Source organism: Nelumbo lutea, chromosome 7 (genome assembly GCF_056320005.1).
Source record: "Nelumbo lutea isolate HS-2025 chromosome 7, American lotus-T2T, whole genome shotgun sequence".
Taxonomy (NCBI): Eukaryota; Viridiplantae; Streptophyta; class Magnoliopsida; order Proteales; family Nelumbonaceae; genus Nelumbo; species Nelumbo lutea.
Genome location: NC_142690.1, coordinates 50,770,511 through 50,792,058, shown reverse-complemented (window position 1 = coordinate 50,792,058; position 21,548 = coordinate 50,770,511). Strand labels below are relative to the sequence as shown.

Genomic DNA, 21,548 nt, shown 5'->3' with positions numbered 1-21,548 from the left:
TAAGAACTTGGCATAGGCCAGGATGTGTTGGATCGCGAGGAGAGGGAAGTTAATATGGACTCCCCTGCTCTCCTTGTTGCGAGTCTCTTTCTTCTTTTGCACTAGCCCGACTGTGAGTGCAATTGGAAAGGGAACTACAAGTTGGTTCACTAAAGGTTCTTCTTCTGAAGTTTCCTTTCCCTCTTCTTCTCCCCCCAACTTAGGGTCTTCCTGCTCCTTTTCTTCTTCATTAACTTTCTTTTTCTCTCACGGGTCCTCTAACATCCTCCCACTCCTTAAGGTTGTAACAGCTTTAGCATATTCAAGCTGAGGGTTCTTAGGACATGGTTGAATTTGTTGTGGAGGAAAACCCGGTGGGTGATTTCTAAGACTCACAAGGGTAATACCCGATGGGCTAATCTTGCATCTGCCCACAGTCCCTGGGCTTTTATAAGGTGGCTTGGCCCAGGGACCACTTAGTGTAAGTGTTGGGCCCATTAGGAGCTCATGTGATGGGCTCAGGGGGTGCACTGTCTATAACAGTGTATTCGGCTAGGCCTTGTAACAAAGGCTGGGTTGAACCCATGTGGCTGATGTGTAGATCAATGTTTGGGTCCCACGCCATACAAAGAAGCCCAATTGGGCAGCAATTGGGTGAGGCCTTTATATACTAGAGTCCTCGTGGGTTTGGTGGAGCAATTCCTGGATTCTCGCTGTGATGGGACCTGTTTTCGTGTTAGGTGGGGATAAAGCCACCAACCGGTAATGTTGCCCAGTTCCACCTAAATTGGGGAGTGGGAGAGCTAATATAGCCGTTACAAGTCACAATCCCATAAAATGCGGGGTACAGTGGTGAGCTCCTCGGGGTTGTCATGCGGTGGTCGGTCTGACTAGGAAACGAGCTACCCGTAAGCGGCGAGCTGCCTGTGGCGAGCTGCCTAGTGGTGAGCTGCCTAGTGGCGAGCTACTTGGTGGTGAGCTGCCTGTGCAGTGTCAAGTTGTCTAAGTTGCCAAGCTACATGATGGCGAGCTGCATGTAAGTGTTGCATGGTGGCGAGCTGCCTGTAAAGTGTCGAGCTGACCAGGTGCCGAGCTGCCTGTGAGGTGCTGGGCTAACTAGGTGTCCAACTGCCTATGAGGTGCCAGGCTAACCAGGTGTCGAGCTGCCTATGATGTGCTTGGCTGACTAGGTGCCAAGCTGCCTATGAGGTGCCGGGCTAACCAGTTGTCGAGCTGCCTAGTGGCGAGTTGTCTGTGACGAGCTACCTGTGGTGAGCTGCCCGTAAGTGGCTAGTTGTCTAGTTGTCATGAGGCCCCACCTATTTGTGATGAGGTGCAATGTAGCATAATGTTATTGGAGGGCCAAATCCACCCTCATCATTTGCCCCCCACTCCCAAGCTGAAAGAAACTCGGCAAAGGGAGTAGATTTCTCCTTTTGGCCCATAATTTGATAAGCTCGTAAGCACTGATTCAGTTTCTTAGGCTCTGAGAGCTGCTTGGAAGCGAGCTGCCCGTAAGGTGCTGAGGTCTCTGGCAGTTCGGTATTGTAGCCCTTAGGCTCTTGGGGAAAATTATAGTCCACTTTCGTTGATTTTGTCCATGCCAAGGAGGCAATTGGGACTAGCTCGCCCATGCCGAAGAGGCAACTGGGTCTTAAGTGTCCATGCTAAGGAGGCGACTAGGACTTGCTCGCCCATGCCGAAGAGGCAACTGGATCTTAACTTGCCCATGCCGAAGAGGCAATTGAGACTAGGTGCCCATGCCGAAGAGGCGACTAGGACTAGCCCACCCATTCCGAAGAGGTGATTGGATCTTAAGTGATGAGGAAGTCTTTTCTCAGTTCGTCAATTCGTGCCCAGGCTGGGCCAACAGGTCGGCACATGTGCCGGGCTGCCAGGTCGCCAATCCGTGCCAGGCTGCCGGATGGGCGCCTTAAAGCTATGATTGTGCTGCATCCACCTCGCAACGCGAGAGCTTCAATTTCTAAAAAGTGAGGACTTAGCTTTCTGGGAGAACTTAGCTTTTTGTAGGATGAGAATTTAGCTTTTTGTAGCGTGTTCCCACAGACGGCGCCAATTGATGTGGCATAATCTAGCTGCTCCCTGCTAGAGACGATTTGGCTGCCAGCAACGACGAGAATTGGGGTAGCCTGCAAGAGAGGAGTCAGAGATCTCGGGGTGGCTTACCCGACGGGGACACTCCGATGGCTAAGTTAGCACTTAGTTGTGAGCTGAGAATGATATTAGAGAATTAGAGAGCTAGAGAGCAAGGGTTACCACCTCATCCTCTCGCCCCTGGGGTGAGGCCTTTATATACTAGAGTCTTCATGGGTTTGGTGGAGCAGTTCCTGGATTCCCGCTGTGATGGGACCTGCTTTCATGTTAGGTGTTGATAAAGCCACCAACTGGTAAGGTTGCCCAGTTTCACCTAAATCGGGGAATGGGTGAACTAATACAGCCGTTCCAAGTCACAATCCCGTAAAATGCGGGGTACGGTGGTGAGCTCCTCGGGGTTGTTTTGCGGTGGTCAGTACGACTAGGAAGCGAGCTACCCGTAATTGGCGAGCTGCCTGGTGGCGAGCTGCCTAGTGGCGAGCTGCCTAGTGGTGAGCTGCCTGGTGGCGAGCTGCCTGGTGGCGAGTTGCTTGGTGGCGAGCTACCTAGTGGCAAGCTGCTTGTGCAGTGCTGAGTTGTCTAAGTTGCCAGGCTACATGATGGCGAGCTACCTAGTGGCGAGCTGCTTGTAAGTGCAGCATGGTGGTGAGCTGCCTGGTGGTGAGCTGCCTGTAAGTGCTGCGTGGTGGCGAGCTGCCTATAAAGTGTTGGGCTGACCAGGTGCCGAATTGCCTGTGAGGTGCCGAGTTGCCTGTGAGGTGCTGGGCTGACCAGGAGCTGAGCTGCCTGTGAGGTGCCGAGCTGACCAGGTGTCGAGCTACCTGTGAGGTGCCAGGCTGACCAGGTGCCGAGCTGACCAGGTGTCAAGCTGCCTTTGAGGTGCTGGGCTGACCAGGTGATGAGCTACCTGTGAGGTGCCGAGCTACCTGTGAGGTGCCGAGCTGCCTGTGAGGTACCGGGCTGACCAGGTGTCGAACTGCCTGTGAGGTGCTGGGCTGACCAGGTGTCAAACTGCCTGTGAGGTGCCGAGCTGCCTATGAGGTGCTGAGCTGCCTGTGAGGTGTCGAGCTGACTAGGTGTCGAGCTGCCTGTGAGGTGCTGGGCTGACCAGGTGCCGAGCTGCCTGTGAGGTGCCGGGCTTACCAGGTGTCGAGCTGCCTAGTGGCGAGATGTCTAGTTGTCATGAGGCCGCACCTAATTGTCACGAGGTGCCAAGTATCATAATGTTATTGGAGGGCCAAATCCGCCCTCATCACTTCTTATGTGTTAAATTTAATTTTATTCCTAAGACTCTTAATATAGGGCTGCACACTATTTAGCTCGGTTAGCTAAAACTTCTGCTGATACTTTTGTTTGTTGGGACAGCCCATCTGCTTTATAGAACCCTTTGTTGCTTCTTTTTTGTTAGCGTTTTCCTCTTTTAAAAATACCAACACTATTGAACTTGAAAGAGCACTAATTGGGCTGGATCCTGGGCATACGCCCATTGCAATTCCTTAAAGAACTATACAATTAACGTTTGGACCTAACCAAACAAAGTTTAACGAACTACTGGGGCTGACACTAAAAATGGGATATTACCCAACTGGCAGAATTTGGAGCTATACTGGAAGCAGCTCTTCTTTTTGCTCGATCTAGAAATTGGCGCGACTTAATTATGTTGTCAGATGCTGTTGTTGAAGGCTGTAATAGACTTGCATCCTCCATCTCTGGACCTTTTTGCATTACTTGATCAAAGCTTAGTAGTTTTAATTCTGTAAAGTTTTTGTACAAACCTCGTTTTGGACTTTAAGGGCTCACACTATTGCTCAGAAGGCAAAGTTTTTTGACGAAAAGGTTTATCCGGTGGGAGTCTGCCCCAAATTAGCTGGAACCGCATGTCAGCCCACAAGATTTGATGCACAAACAAATCTTTTGTACCGTTGAACTAGAATTAGGATTTGCTACATAAACACGACACCCGAAGGGATTTAGGTAATACAAAACTCAGGCGACTCGGACAGAAAAAATTAACAGTGATATTAGAATGTGTTACGGTACCACATGTTCAGCCATTTCTTATGCACAATGAAAATGTGATAAATACAAGCATGCATCAAAGATAAAAGATGATATTGGATTTTGGGTTCAACCAAAGACCTTGAGTGTGACAGTATATATAAGACAAGCCAATATTGTATCTTAATACTGACATGCGGTTAAAGAACCTAACATTAACAGGCTGCAGCTAAAAAAAAAGTAGACTTCTCAAAGCCAATCATTTGAAGATAAGAAAGGATCTACCATTGGCAAGTAGACAAGGATGATGGGAGGCAATTGCTTGAAACCAGAATCATCTCCATCCTCTTATCCATGATCTGCACTATAATGTTTGCCTCACTTCTTAGACTTGGACACTTTAAATATGTTCTCCTTGTAATATTTGAGCTCCTTAATGCTTTCTTTGATATCATCCATGGCTCTATGCTTGTTTTCCTTGGAAGGAGCTTTTTTATTATCCCTTGGGTACCAGCGGATGCATAAAGCTTTTATACTGCTAACATCAACAAGTACATGAGAGAATATACTAGCCAACTCTGGCATATACTTCTTCAAAAACATAAGATCCACATAAACTGAATTTCCAGCTAGAAGAGGTGTATATGTGCCAACATGTTGTTTCACAAATTTTATAACCTGCATTTCAGCTTCTCGCTCACTGAGTGTACTCTGAAGAACTTTCTCTGTCAACCCACTTGCTGCATGATGATGTTGACACCATTCTCCCATATTCTCCAAACACTCCTTACTCTGATGGATAACCAAATCAGGACCCTCCACAGATTTAGTCAATTTTCCATCCGTGATCACACAAGCAATCTCCAGGATTCTATCTACTTGTACATTTAAACCAGTCATTTCCAAGTCAATCCACACAAGCGGCATCTTGTACTCTTCTGAAGCCCCTGGTCCTTGCTGATCCTGATTACTATTGTTTACTTGTTTCACATCTCCTGAACTGGTTCTTGTGTTCTTACCCTTGTCTATTCTTGAAGCACTTTCTCCACCTTTAGCAGCAGGAGCAAGGTCCGTCTCCTCTTTATCATCTTCAACATCCAATGCAAGCACAGAAAAGGCATTTAATAGACTGTTCATTATTTTACACAACTTGTCTATGACAGTGGACATAAGATGTGAACCCCTTCCCTCTTCACTTTTGGATCCTTTGGCTTCAACTCTAATACAGTTGAACTCCCTCTGATTTCACTTCCCAATGAATCGACCTTGTGCTTCCTTTATCTATAAAACTAGGAGAAAGAGAGAGAAAACAAAGACCAGCATAAAGCCCATTTGGGGAACCCAAGAAAAAGTTTTAGGATACAGAGCTCACTTAGAGGCACACATCAACCCTGCCAGAACAAATTGGTAGTTGGTTCCCAATACACAAATAGAAACCACTTGATGAGCTTAATAATTAAGAGCCAGTACCTGCAGGAAGATGGTGGGTGAGCTTCTAGATAAGGCAACTACACATGAACATTGTATTGTATCCTAATTAGACATGAACAGTGCTGTAACAGTGAGAGTCCTACCATTAGATAGATTCAAATAAATAAAAGGGATGATGGTTGCCCACACATTAGGTGATTGTAATTAATCAAAGAGTGTGTTTGGTTTTCTGGGATGTTTTTGACTTAGATTTGGAAGGACGGTGGTTTACTAATGGTTTTTGTCCTGACTCCTGAGTTCTTCTTGGTAAGGTTTTATGGTTAGAGTTGAGAGTTTTGCAGTGTGTTGTATTGGTAACATGTTATTGTGATGTGGGGTATCATTTATTTGAGTTCATATCAGTGATGCCATATCACCTGAGATTGTATCTTTTCTTTCTCTTCTATTATTTTATAAATTCTCTCTTCTATTTTCTTTTCATATATCTTTATTTACTATCAAAAAATACATCAGGCAATGAAATAAATTCAGATGAAACCCAATCTGACCATTTTTTCTGGGTATCTTTTCTGTGTATATATTTTTGGGGTGGGGAAGCAAGTTGCAATAATTTTCTGTTCCTTGCACCAAGACTGTAGTGTCTTCTTTTCTTTTTGACCAGTAACACTAGCAACGTTAGGTATTATAGTGTTTTTTAGGGTCTTCTATACAAGCACGGAATATACAATCAAGGCCCTCCAAATCAGTTCTGCTCAACTAGGAAAATATGAACCGGGGTCTGCCTAGAAACACTTTTCACAGAGATCAACACCCCCATCAACCCAAAGCACCCTTCACCAGAGCTTCTTCCTGCACCCTTTATTCTCAAAGATACATCTAATTTCTCTCTGTCCACACCATCTAGATCATTGCCCATGCAAGCTTACCTTACCGATTCAAACCCTTTATTCACCAAGCTTCTAAGAACTCCTTAACAATCAGAAAAAGACCAGCTTATGTTTAGAACTTTGAGGAAAAAAAAGGCAAAATGGCATGGATAGTGTGGCAATGCAAAAAGATGTAATTGGTTTTTCTCCTAGTGAGAGTTGTTACTACCTATTAATCTCCTGTCCTTTGTGGCAGGCATTTGGAATTGGTTTCTCTCTTTGTATGGATGCAGGTGGAACTTGCCAACAAAGGTGAATGGGTTATTTGATCTGACCATGTTTGTTTGGCCTAAGAGAAGGAGAAGAATTGTGGAGATGTACAAGGGCTGCATTGATTTGGACTATTTGGGAAGAAATGAATGCAAGATCTTTCTAGATAAGGAGAGAAGCAGGGAAGCAGTGAAGGAATATGTGAAGACTAGAGTGGCATACTGGATTAAAACACTGGGTATCTTTTTACAATTCTCTTTTGATGATATATGGAGGAACTGGGGTGAGGTGGAAATGCTCCTCTAAAAAGATGGCATCCTCGATTTGGGTACCACCTCCCAAAGAATACATCAAGCTGAATTTTGATGGGAGCAGTCAAGGTAACCCAGTGTTTTAAAAGCGCAAGGCGCAAGGGCCATTTTGCGCCTGAGGCGCAAGGCGCAAGGCAAGGCACGCGCCTTTTTGAGGCAAGGCGCACAATTTTAGAAAAATGCAAAAAAATCGAAAAAAATGCAAAAAAAAAATCAAAAAAATCAAAAAATTATAAAACATGCCCCCAACCCAACGGCTAGACTCAAAAAAAAGGGAAAAAGCGGCAAATTTTCAAAAGGCACATGCATGGGCTAAGGCGCACCAGGCGCACGCCTAGGTGAACTACGCATGCGCCTTTTGAATAGGCTACGCCTAGGACCTGGGCGAGGCGCCTACCCTAAAATGCACCTCGCCTGAGCGCCTAGGCGCGCCTTTTAAATCACTGCCCTAGACAAGGAGACAACCGGATGTAGATGGGTATTCACAGTGAAGTATAGGACTGATGGCAAGATAGAGAGGTACAAGGCAAGGTTGGTAGCAAAAGGGTATACTCAGACCTACGTTGTTGATTATCTGGAAACCTTTGCACCAATAGCTAAGATGAGTCCAATCCGTATCCTTTTATCTCTAACAGCCACCTATTCATGGCTTTTGTTCCAGCTTGATGTCAAAAATACCTTCCTCAATGGTGATTTATAGGAGGAGGTATATATGGACATTCCAGCAGGTTTTTATGAAAATGTTGGTAAGGGAAAGGTGTGCAGACTCAGAAAATCTCTGTATGGACTGAAACAGTCACCAAAGGCTTGGTTTGACAAGTTCAGAGGGGCACTCATCCGTTTTGGATACACACAGACACAGTCTGATCATACTCTCTTTGTGAAGAGGAGAGATGCTCTAGTGTCAATTCTGATTGTGTATGTAGATGATATAGTGGTGATAGGAAATAATTTGGAGGAGATTGATGATCTCAAAAATTCATTGCAACAAGAATTTGAGATCAAAGATCTTGGAGAGGTCAAATACTTCATGGGGATTGAAGTTGCAAGGTCCAAGCATGGGGTCTTTATTTCACAGAGGAAGTATGTACTTGACCTATTGCGGGAGACTAGGAAGCTGGGGACCAAACTAGCAGACACTCCTATTGATCTAAATCACAGAGTTAATGGTGTGGATGGTGAGTTGGTAAAGGATGTAGGGTGATATCAAAGAATGGTGGGCCGACTGCTGTTTTTGTGTATGACACGACCAGATATTTATTATGTTGTCAGTGTTGTGTGTCAGTACATACATGCACCTCGGGTTCAGCAATAGGAAGCTATTGAGAGGATACTTGTATACCTGAAAAAGCACCCTGGCAGAGGCATTCTTTTCTCAAATCATGAGAATCTGAAGCTAGAGTCCTATACAGATGCAGACTGGGCAAGATGCTTAGATGACAGGAGGTCAACATTAGGAGTGTGTACATTTGTAGGTGGAAACTTGATCTCTTGGAAGAGTAAGAAGCAAGCAGTTGTGGCGAGGTCAAGTGCAGAGGTTGAGTATAGATCCATGGCTCATGGTGTCTCAGAACTTCTTTGGGTTAGATCTCTTTTGAGTGAGATTAGGGTGAAAGCAGAGAAACCTATGATGTTATACTGTGACAATCAAGCTGTAATTAATATTGCCCATAATCCAATTCAACATGATAGGACAAAACACATTGAAGTTGATAGACACTTTATAAGAGAAAGGATAACAACTAGAGAAGTTTGTTTGCCTTATGTCTCTTCAGAGTTGCAGCTGGCTAATGTTTTCACTAAAGGGGTGGCAAAGAACAAGCTTGAACATGATCTACGCAAGTTGGGAATGTGTGACATTTACTCCCAACTTGAGGGGGAGTGTTGAAGATTAATCAATTTTATTATGTTTTTATGAGTAGATTTTTATGTTAGTTGTTAGATAGGAGGTGGGGACCACAATAGTTATGTGAGTCCAAATTTTATTATGTTTTTGTGTCTTATATATGCTGTTTTATGTCTTTCCGCCCTATAAGGGCATAGTTGTCTTTGTACTCTCTATTATTTTTAATATAAATAATAAGTGAAGGGGGCAGCCAGATTATTGCTCTCCTTTCTTTTCAACTTCTCTTCTTCTCTTCTCCTTCTCTCTTCCTTCTTTCTTCAAGAAATTCCGTTTATTTCATATTTTTTTAATTCAGCAAGCTTTCTACTATAGCACTACTGCAAGAATTAAGAATTGCTACTAGCAATTAACATTTCAGCACTTTGAAGTATAGGGAGACTCAAAGCTAATCATTTCTTGGGCCAGGAATAAGTAGCTTGTGCCATGGATCTATAGACATGAGTTTAGGGAAAAAGAGAGCATCACATAGGAGCTGAACATTACTTTCAATTGGACTAGGACAGCAAATAGGATGGCCAATACTCTAGCAAAACAAGAAGTATATAAGCAACAATTGTTTTGGGCACTATTATAATTTTTGTAACTTTGTTGGGGTTGGAATGGGTCCTTATGGATGGATACACCCTTTTGTTGTATTAACCAGATTCATATTTTAATACAATTCTTAATTTTCTTGCTGATCAAAAAAAAAGATGCAGCATAAAGTTTCCCACAAAGAGGCATGAATTTCTGCCTCAAAGACAGCAAAATTACAATTGAGCCAAGTATCAGAAATGCGAGATGTATCAGAAAGACAATTTTAAGAGACGTATAGGGATATGCTTTGGATACGCATGGATGCGGATGAAAAATCAAGATACACATAAAAATGCTAGGAAATTCAAATAAATCCTGAAAACAATATATTACTAGCAATAATTACAAGTTTTATATGATTGTAAATAAGTCAGTTAAATGTAAAAAAACCATAACTAATGGTTTATATAAAATCTGAGATATCAGGACACAATTAGTACCCTCTCTGACACAGATAAAAAGGAGAGAAGATAGATCTGCCTGCCTAATACCTCTAGAGCTATGAAACCACTCATTTTTCGAGCAATAAATATGAAAGAGAATTTTATTAATAAAAGAGTATATCAGCACAGGTTATGAGGAATCACCACAAAATCATCTTGCATACAAGTCAAAAAAGAAAATACAACCAAAAAAGAAAACACAGAAAAACTAGCTACTTGACTCCAACTCAAAAAGAGACCATAAATGAGTACCAAGATCTTCCTTTGAAACTCCTTCAAATTCTGGGAGAATAAGCACCAAGTCCGTTATCCTTTTTCCCACATAAATGAGCAATTTGATCTCTCCCTTGAGCCTTGTCTTTATTAAATAAAGAGAAGAAGTAAAATGATGACAGTATAGGTATTACCAATACAGGCTTCCCATAGAGAGGCACGAGGTGCGAGTGCGACCTCTCAACAACAAAAAAGCAAAAACAATTACAACATAGCCCAATACAATTGTGCCTAGTAACCCCTTTCTTAGCTAGAGTATCAGAAAAAGCATTGGCTGTCCTCCTCACCCATTGAATTCCCAAGGTCTTTTTTTTTTTTTTGATCAATGAAGATAAATTTTATTAAGCATCAAAAAGAAAGAATTACATCAAGGTGGAAAGTTCAACACCACAAGAAACTTTAGATTTATGCCCAAAAAAATTGTTGTCTTGTAGTCCCTTGTTTAGCCAATCTGTCTACCATCACATTTGCTGCTCTTCTAACCCATCTAAATGTGGCATTCATCCCTCTTGCTAGGAATTCAATTTCAGACTGTATGCCTGTAAATCCATGGGATTTGGGTACTATTCCTTGTCCATGAGATAACCACTTGAGAATTCCCTTCCACTTCCAAGTTAAGAAACCCAAACTGCTAAGCAACTTTAAGGCCCTGAAGAAGGCTATACAACTCTGCCGTCACTGCATCTCGTTAGCCACTCTCTTTGACTTGATATTTCCTCTCATTATAGGCTAACGAGCAAAAATGTCTGTCAAAGTCCTTGGTTCCACCATACTTAGTTTTGAAGAGTCAAAAACAAAAAATCCCCAAATTAATTTAGAAAAGTGACAAGCAAAGCATAGGTGTAATACATTCTCTACAGCAACTTCACATAGGTAACATCTTGCAACCAACTGGATACTTTGAATGCAATCCAACATCAGAACACTGTCCAAAGCTACAAGCCAAGCAAATGCCACCCAAGGTGGAATAGAATTTACCCAAACTCCTTTCACCTGCAATCTCTTCACTTGATTCCTTAATAGAGCCTTGTAGAAAGATCTAACAGAGAAGTTACATTATTGAATTCATTCCACCAGCTTAAATCCCTCCTATCCACTTGCACCTCAATAGATTGTAATTTTGACAGGCATAGATCACAGAATTTTCCAATCTCCACCCAATCATCTTCCCAAAATTTTATGTTCAAACCATTTACAACCTTTAAGGAAACAAAATCAAGAAAGTCTGATTGAAACCACCCATGAGTTGATTCATTTATTAGAATGGACTATGTTGGTCCAGTAACACATACTCTAGTTTTTTGGCTTTGTCCACATAAGTCTCTGCCCCTTGTCACACTCATCACAAGCTCAATGACCTTGCTTCTTCCTGTTTCAAACTCCCCACAGGATTCCTACCATAGATCAACCTCAGCCAACAAACCCTATTTCTCCACCTCACTTTACAACTAGATTCTCTTATGCCATTCCATGGCCACCATCCCTACCAATAAATCTTCCTAACAAGAATTCACTCCCTCTCCAAACAGTGCCCCCACTAATGAAATCCATCTATGCCATCACTGCTGTCACCAGTGTTTTTCTTTCTGTTAGAATACACAAATCAGGGGTATTTTGGTCATTTGGGTTTATCTATTTGAGAGTGAAAGGTCTATTTTATTTAAGTTTAAGTTGTGTCCCATCACTTATGAGGGACAATATGGTCTTTCTTGTAACTATGTTATTGGAGATAAATACAAGTGGGTCGGCTAGAGGTGGACTGATTTTTTCCTAATCTGACCGAACCTTTCTTCTCCTCCTTCTTCTTCTTCTCTTCTTCTTCTTCTCTACTTTAACCTATAATCGAATAGGGATTTTACATGGTATCAGAGCAATAAAACCTAGTTCTCTTTTCCCTTTTTTTTTCTTCTTTCCTCACTATTTGTCTTCTTCCTGGGTTCGCTGCCAACCATTTCAGCTTTCTTCGATTTTCTTCTAGCCTGAGTGGAAGCTCGACAAGAGGCCAAAAAGGAGTGGTCGTTTTGTGGTTTTGGAGGTGAGTATGCCTCCAATTACTGGGGTGGTGGTCGTTGAGGTTGTGTACTAGATGCCCTCTATTCTGTGATACGAAGAGGGCTGTTTGTGGACAGGTATGAGCAGTTCTATTTTTTGCCCAAATAGTGGACTATAAATGCTGTGCTTTGGTTCAAAATATTTTTTTGTGGAGGTTTGAAGTGATTAGTATGCATATCAGCCTTGTTCTCTGTTTTTACCTCATATGTGTGCTGAAAGTAGAGTGTTTCGACTGCTGAAATTCACGACAGCAGTGGTGTGGTGGTGGTTGTACTGTGTTGAATGGTGTGTGGATGATTCTGAATAGTTGAAAGTGAAACCTTGTGTCGTGTGGTGGTGCTTATACTGATTTCTGTGTTTGGTTTAATGGCTGAGTGACTTCAGCCCTTGTATTTGGTGTGTGAATGGTTCTGTAGTGTGCAGTACAGGTGTTTGATTTAATGACTGAGTGATTTCAGCTTTTGTATTTGATGTGCAATGTGTATTTGAAGAAATTGGTGGTGCTGAAAGTAAGATAAGTTTTGTGGAAGTGCGTGAGGTTGTGCTGAATATTTGAAGGTGAAGTAGTTAAGATGGCATTGATTGGAGATGGGAATGACAATAAAACAGGCGTCATGATTTCTCTAGATTACCTAAATGTTCAAATGACATCTATTAAGTTGAATGGTGAAAATTATGTGCCGTGGGCAAAATCTGTGGAGGTGTTTTTAAAGGCCAAGAAAAAAGTAAAACATGTGAGAGAGGAGAAACCCTCCTCTGATTCTCCGGGGTTTAGTGACTGGGAACAGGAAGATGTACAAATAATTACATGGCTGTGGAATAGCATGGAACCAAAAATTAGTGTGAACTTTATGTTCCTAGATACAGCTAAAGAAATCTGGGATCATGCTAAGAAACTGTACTCCGGACAAGACAATACAACTAGGGTGTATCAGTTGTACCAAGAGTACTTTAATCTGAAGCAAGGCAGTCAAAGCTTGGAGGAATACTATGCAAGTCTGAGGAATATCCGAAATGAGCTCAATGTGTATCATCCTCTGACACAGGATGTTCAGATTCAACAACAACAGCATGAGCAACTTGATGTGACAAGGTTTCTGATGGGTTTGAAGGCTGAATATGAGCCTGTCCGAGCACAAATACTGGGGGGGTCTGCTCTTCCCTCACTTGAAGAAGTTTTTGCCCGTCTTAGGAGGACATCTATTGAGTCTATAGAGCATTCTTCTCTCTCAAACAAATCTGGTTTTGTGGTGACTAGAGGGGGAGGCCGTGGAAATAGAGGTGGTGGTGGCGGTCGTGGACTTCCAGGTAACCGTGGTGGTCCCATAACCGTGCTGGTGGCCGGAGTGGAGGTCGGTACTCAGGGGGAGGTTGTGGTAAAGGAAGAAGTAATGCCCCTAGGAAGTGTACACACTGTGGATTAGAGGGGCACACGGTTAATTTCTGCTATGATTTACATGGTCCACCCAACACTTGGGCTAACCATGCTGTGACTAAGGGTAGTGGTTCAATTACTGAAAGTCAGCAAACTAACCCGATTCCCTCCACATCTACTGGTGCTTCTGGGAAGGTGATGGTGAGTGTACCCCGTGCGGTATATGAGCAGTTCCTTCAAACATTTCAGTAGAACACAGCTACCTTTGCCCATTTAGATATGGCTTGCTTGGCTTCCAAGCCTTCACACTAGATCATTGACTCCGGAGCCTCGGACCATATGTCTGGAACTCCTAATGTATTTTCTTCATTTTCTCGGTCCTCCACATCTCAAACAGTTACTCTTGCTAATGGTTCTACATCTTCCATCTGTGGTGTTGGTGATGTTGATCTCTCCTCCTTGTCTTTATCATCTGTTTTATATGTTCCCAAGTTCCCCTTTAACCTTATGTCTGTTAGTAGATTAACCAAGTCACTTAATTGTTCCATAACCTTTTATCCCTCTTCTTGTGTGTTTCAGGATCTCAAGACAAGGATGAAGATTGGTGGAGGGCATGAGGCAGGTGGATTATATTACCTTGATGGTGGTGGCCCTCCAGTAGCTTTTCAGTCGTCTCTTACTCCTCTACAATGGCACTGCAGACTTGGTCATCTTTCTCTCAAGGCTCTAAAGTTGTTGGTTCCTTCCTTGAGTCATCTTTCATCTTTGGATTGTGAGTCATGTCAGCTTGGGAAACATCATAGAGTCTCTTTTAGTCCAAGAGTTGATAGTCGTGTCTCGAGTCCTTTTTCTTTAGTTCATTCTGATGTCTGGGGTCCGATCAAAGTGATGTCATACAATGGTTATAAGTATTTTGTAATTTTTGTTGATGAATTTTCAAGGATGACATGGATTTATCTTATAAAAGATCGCAGTGATTATTTTCTATTTTTCAAAAATTTTATGCCGAAATACGTACCCAATTTGGTGGAGGGACTCTTGAAATAGTAGAGTATATAGATGCTGATTGGGCTAGTTCTATATCAGACAGGAGATCAACTACAGGGTATTATACCTTCCTTGGTGGCAATCTTGTAACTTGGAAGAGCAAGAAACAAACAGTGGTGGCAAGGAGTAGTGCAGAAGCTGAGTACAAAGCTATGGCTCGAACTAGTATGGTTGAAGAACTTGCTACAAGAGATGGGATTCTCGGTTGACAAACCCATGAGACTAATGTGATAACCAAGCTGCTGTTTACATATCTTCCAACCCAGTTTTCCATGAGAGAACCAAGCATATTGAGGTCGATTGTCACTTTGTGAGAGAGAAAGTGATAAGTGGAGTGATAACCACATCTCATGTGAGCTCAGGAAATCAGTGGGCATTCTTTACAAAGGGATTGTCTCGAGGCAGAGTAGATTATATTTGTGACAAGCTCAGACTATATGACATATACTCTCCAGCTTGAGGGGGAGTGTTAGAATGCACAAATCAGGGGTATTTTGGTCATTTGGGTTTATCTATTTGAGAGTTAAAGGTCTATTTTATTTAAGTTGTGTCCCATTACTTATGAGGGACAATATGGTCTTTCTTGTAACTATGTCATTGGAGATAAATACAAGTGGGTCGGCTAGAGGTGAACTGATTTTCTCCTAATCTGACCGAACCCTTCTCCTCCCTCTTCTTCTTCTCTTCTTCTTCTTCTCTACTTTAACCTAGAATCGAATAGGGATTTTACACTTTCCAACAACACATCACTATCGTCACCGGTCATTTTTTTATAATAAAAAGAAAATTAATTCAAAAAAAGAAAGAATACAAAGGAAGGTGACATGTTATCACCTGAGAGAAAAGGACAGACACAAACAACCATCAAACACCCTACAACTGTAGTCACTGATCATTAAAACATATTTCTAGAAGCATGTCCCCTAATCCAAGTAAGAAAACAAAATTTATTGAAGATTGGAAAACCAAGTCCTAGTGCAATTCTTTTAATCATCACCAAGTCCTAGTGCAATTGGAAAACTACTAATGGCTCAATAAAAGATAGTTCTTCTGAAAAATTAAAGAAATGCCCCTACAACTACAAAACGCAATTCTTGATGTACGTTTTCAGCTCTTAATCTCTAACATCCAGACTCTAGACAGCAAGCATAGTTGTCAAGGTGTCGCCTAGGCGACTAGGCACTCTTGTAGGCGATTAAGCGCCCACCTAGGCAACAAAAAATGACAAGGCAGGCACCTTTTATAATATCATTTATATTGATGTATCTTATTAATGTACGTGTTAATACATTTTATTATATGATATATATATCACTTATATTTTGTTTTAATGTTTTACTATTGAAATTTAAAAGAACAAAGGGTTTTGAGAAGAGAAAAAGAAAGAAAGAAAAGAAAAGAAAAGAAAGGGGAAAGAAACAATAGAATGATAAAGTTCTTTTTTTCTATTCTCTCTCTAACTAAATAAAACAGAAACTCCATCCTTGTTTATTTTCTATTTTACTTTCCATCTTGAATATTTATCATATAAAGTTAATAACCTTCTTTAGCTGCTAATTAATATGAATTTGCTCTATTAAATACTTATTATAGAAGTATTATTTTTGAAAATAATGAAATTAATATATGTAAAAGATTTTTATCTTTTAGATGTGATGATTTGCCACATTTTTAGAGGAAAGTTAATATTCTTAATAAAGAGAATTGCTATACATACATGCTGAATTGTATATAAAACTAGGAAACTAGCCAAATGTCAGTTTTTCATATTATAAAATTTTTATCGCCTAGGCGACTAGGCAACTAGGCACCCCAGTGTTGCCCAGAATTGCCTAGACGCCTTGAAAACTATGATGGCAAGCTGAAATATCCTAAAAATGTTGTACAATGCAAGTCAGTGAATGATCCTACAAAACGCATTTATTGGGTTCTGGTGCTTATTGAGTTTGAAATGACTAGTAGGACTGATTTGGGGGGCAAATTTTTGGAATGTACTTGAAATCCAGAATTGTAAGTCATTAATATGGCACTTGCTGTTGTAGTTGCTGTGTTTTGTCAAGGTGCCATCTTGTCACCTCCTTTTTGTAATCTTTTTTACTATTAATAAAACTTTTATTATTACTCTTCAAAAAAAGGAACATACTCCATGCTATCTTTGCCTTTCTACTTCCACTTAGAACAGGCCATAGACCAACTATCTCTTTCGGCAACCTTGGGGACAACATATCAATTTTGAACAATCCCCACTAGTTGAAGACCCCTACTTCTGATATGATCTTGAGTAAAGATACAAATTATACAATCCAAAGAAACAGACCATGTAAAAGCCTCAACCCTGGGAGGGACTCGATTCCCCCAAACACATTTAACATCCGATCTTTCAACCCGATTTCTTGCCAATGCTTTGTAAAAAGACTTTACAATGGAATAACCACTCCTACTCTCCTTCTACCATCTTGCTCCAAACCTCTCTACTTACATTTCTACATCATGCAATTTATACAGCAGATGTATACACTCTTTCACTTCAACCTATTGACTTGAAGACTTGGAAACTTTGAAAAAAAAAAACTATAAATAATCTACTTAACAATTTAAAATGATTAGAGCCACATCAAAAATGCAAAATGATGAGATTTCCCCCATGACACAAAATTTAGAAAAAAAAAACAAGAAAAAAAATGGAAAATACTAGACTCAATTTTAGGGCCCAAGCCCAAGCTCAACCTTAGTATTGGTCCTAAGTTCAGCCCATCCTGCATAAGTTGCAGCCCTACAACCCCACACAGACACAAAATGAAGAGGAAAGACTTAATGACTCATTATTCTAAGAAAATCATATTTGGAAAACTTCAAAGGCTAATAATATTTCTTTCATTCAAGGGAAAATGGTTTGGAAAGGGTAGCATCATAAAACATCATGGCCATGATGATAAATGTTAAAAAAGATCAAAAAACAAGTGGAGGAAAAAAATGTCTTAATGGTAATAGAGGAAAGAAATGCCCCTTCTTGGTCATCCTTACAAAATGATCAGTTACCATTTAGCAATCTTTTCTACCTTATTGAGGTAAGATGGTTTCCAACGGCCTACCGGTTGATGGTACAAGCAGCTTTATAGAAAATATATGGATTGTTTAAGTTAAGGCACGCCTTGGGAATATTGTGCCTATGCATTGACCCCCTTTTTTTGGAGGATCAGCATTGCCCGATGGCTATTTTGTGGCATTAAAATGGTCATTGTAAGTTTCAAAACTAAAATCTTTAGATATTCCTAAGCTCAACTTAGGTTACTCTTTTTATTTTATGTTTTCCTGTTTGAAAACCCATTAGAAAGATAACTCCAGTATAGTAATCCAATATAAGGTTTGTATTGTAACAGAAAATAGTTTCCAGTGGCTTTTCTAATAAAATTCATTATTCTGTCCTTAAGGAGACCCTGTAAGAAGAACATTTCCTAGCCATCTATCCCTCCCTTGTCCAGGGGTATAAGGGGGTCGCCCTCATGAAGTGGCTGAAAACTCTGAAACATGGTGGTCTTTCTTTAGGCAGTATTAGTGCTTATGTTTCTATAATTTCAGTTCATATAGGAATTATGTACACAATCAGCTTATCTATGTTCTCTAGTTCAATTTCTTTTAAAAACTGCAATAACAAAGATTCCATTAGGGAGCATTTAAGTAATCGTTAAACTAATAATTATTGGTAATGTCAAAAACAAAAAAAAAAAGGGAAAAGTACCAAAAAGGCTTGATTTTAATTTTATAATGCCACGAATGATAGTGCAGGATTTTTCTTTTCAAATTTTCCTTATCTCTAAAGTTATGTTTACTAAGTCCTAAATCTAGCATAAACTCCATTTATATTATGCCAATATTTTATCAGTTAAGAACAAAAAGAAGAATATCTCTTATATTCTTCCTCCCTATTATGATGATTGCAATTTAGCTTGTAGAACGAACCATGTTGTAAGAAATCCAGATGGATAAAGGATTAATTAAATAAGTATTAAAAATGAAAAAAAAAATCAATAGAAAAGTTTACTGGATGTCTAAAGGCCGCGTTAGAAATAACAGAGTGGAGTTCGAATACAAAGAGAAACTAGTGGGAACAAAGCTCCAAAGGAAAAAAAAAAAAAAAAAAATTCCAAAGATTTTAGTCCATACTTTCTCATAGTAACCAAAAATTCAGAAATTTCATATTCCCAAATAATTAGAAAAAGCATATGAATAAGTAAGAAAGGAGAAAATCTAAAGCAAACCCACTCCCATAATCCTAAAATAAAGTAGCATGGGAAACTTAAAAATAAGCAAATCCAATTATTGTGCTACAGTTCTTCAAAAAGACAACAAATGGACCACTAGAGTAAAATTAGAAACTTTAATTGCTAATGGAAAGAGCACCGGAGTACAAACAGAAGTTGTAAGCCAAACTACAAACCAGTGCCATGACCAAATCAAAGTAGAGATATCTAGAGAAGTACAAAAAAATGAAATGAGAGGACTTACAGAGATTATTGGGTTGCAGTCGAACTTGATGAGACCAATACCTCCTTCGGAATCAAAGCACCTAATCTCATCCGCTAAACCGGGTTTTAGTGAACATAACCATGGAAAATGCAAGTTGGTCTTCTTAACAAAGATTGAACTTCTCCCCCGGTACTAACAAGGCTGCACAGTCAAATGGTGCTGGTTTGGCTATTAAGTTCGCCGGTGGAGCAGGAGCGGTAGAGAGGCGAATGAGAGAGGAGAGAGAGGTGCGTACCCTTCGAGCCACAGAGGCTCGGCTACTGCCTCTTCCTTCTATGCCAAGGTTTGATGAAAAGAAAAGTTGGGAAGAAAGAGACATTAGATGCTCGAAAACAGCGTGTTTTATTCTAGATTTCCATCAACTAAAGCGGAAGATATTTCTTTTGTGTTTGTGCCAAAACAGAGAGTTTCACGCTTTTTATAGCCCGGAATACCCTCCATCTATACAATTTCACTGCTTCGCTATTTCTCATACTTTGAATATCGTACCCGTTTTGAACGGATCGGGTTTAGCCGCTATTCCATTGTTGCTTGCTATTCGAAGAGTAGATCTGTGCTCAGCTGGATTCGTTGGACCACTTTCTTATTCATCTGATGGGACGTTTGCCAGTCTGGTTTGTTTCAAGGAACGGAATCCGGTTCTAGAGGGTAGCCCCATAAAAAAGAAAGCCTTGCCAGCTAGACGACGGCATTCCAAGAAGCAACTTCCTATGGCCTATTGATGAATCACTCGAAAGAAAGTAATTTCACCGCTCCGTGGGCAAAGAAGGGTAATTACAATGGGGTCAGTGACAAAATCCCCAATACTTCTTTTTCAACAAAGACTCCCTTAACTTTCGCCCTTAGACAAGGACCCCTCATCCATTAAGTTAGATGACTAAGGTTGTAAATTACCAAAATATTTCATTAAATTTTTTCTATTTTCTTTTTTTTTTGCCATTCTTCCATACAATTTAGAGAAATTTTCCAATAGGTACCCTGTACTTTAGGTCGAGTGGCAATTTAGTACCCAAACTTTAAAACAGGACAATCTAGTATCCAAACTTTCATTTTGCGACGATTTAGTACCGACGTTAACTCACCATCAGTCAAAAAACAACAAGACATAATTACCCACCAATTATTTCAAGTAATGCATGGATTCATTTTTGAAATGACAAAAACAACCCCAACTATAATCCTTTCTCTACAAGTGGGAACATTGTTCACACTTGCAGTTACCTGAGATTTTGAAAACCAGCTCCTCGCGCAGGTGATGTCAAGCAAATGCGTCACTGGAAAAGTTGAAATCGACGCTCAAATGCGATGCCAGAAAAGTTGAAATCGAATAAACTAGTGACGTTGCCAGAGAAGACAACTCTTGTTGTTGTCATTGGAAGAAATTGCATCCCCTTTTTTTAACTTAGTTGTTGCCGAAGAAGACGACTCTTGTTGTCAACGTTGAAAGAGACAACCAGGGTATGGTTTTTTTGCTATTGTTTTCTATCATTTTATATTACATCAACTTCGTCTTGATTTTAATGCAAGATTTTTTAGGGTTTTTCATTCCCTTAGTTGTGGACACATGGCTAGATATGACCAAGATCTATGAATGGCATATGTGTTGAAGTAGGGTTTAAGGCTTATAGACATGGTTTGATACATCCGAGATGGATGAATGGCATATGTTTAGTAGGGTTTAATGCTACGCACGGGGAATGTTTCCCTTTCCTTTTATGATCGGTCATTGTTAATGGTGGTTCCCCACCTTGTCTGCTAGACATGCATTTGTCTTCATAGACAAAAAGTAAATGTACTTACTACACATGTAAAGTGGCTCCCCACTTTGTTGACTTGTTCTTAGCTGTCCAATCCTTGACAAGTGAGACACCCAAGCCCTGACCTGTGGTTCAAACCGATGGTGTAGACCATGGTTCAGTTATATGGTTCAGAAACATTGGGCAGAACTGTGGTTGAGACAATGGTTCAGACCTGTGGTTTAAACCAATGGTTCAAAACCATGGTCTAACCATGGATGTTATATTGGATTTTATAGTGTATTATATCATTTATTATATTTATTTGTAGATGTATACTATTTTCATCCACCACGGTGGCACATTCGTTGATTTACCACCACAAATCTACTGTGGGGGTGATGTTACTGTATGTAACAACTTGATGGTGATTTACTTTCATACATTGAGATAGTTGGCATGTTGAAGGACTTGGGATACACCGGTCATTATCAAGTATGTTACAGAAAGATAGGATATGACATTGATAATGGACTGGTCATGGTTAACAACGACAAAGATGTGTTGTCCATGTGTGCAGCACATGGAGCCGTGGCTCATATAAACCATTATGTTATACATGAAGCACACAATAGTCATGAGG

At 40.6% G+C, this 21,548-nt stretch overlaps 1 protein-coding gene across 1 annotated transcript; it reads right to left on the bottom strand.

Annotated features, from left to right (window-relative positions):
- Window positions 1–4,185: 4,185 nt before the first annotated feature.
- On the bottom strand, window positions 4,186–19,638 carry LOC148846351 (Polynucleotidyl transferase, ribonuclease H-like superfamily protein). Its single transcript, XM_088956268.1, has 2 exons — window positions 19,149–19,638; window positions 4,186–5,562 (listed from the first exon to the last, which is right to left on the bottom strand). Exon 2 carries the CDS (start codon window positions 5,260–5,262, stop codon window positions 4,471–4,473), a length of 792 nt encoding a protein of 263 aa, XP_088812394.1. The 5' UTR covers window positions 5,263–5,562; window positions 19,149–19,638; the 3' UTR covers window positions 4,186–4,470.
- Window positions 19,639–21,548: the final 1,910 nt, after the last annotated feature.

Bases quoted from the DNA above. Each gene is read 5' to 3' on its own strand.
- LOC148846351 (XM_088956268.1), bottom strand. From the start codon at position 5,262: ATGTCCACTGTCATAGACAAGTTGTGTAAAATAATGAACAGTCTATTA.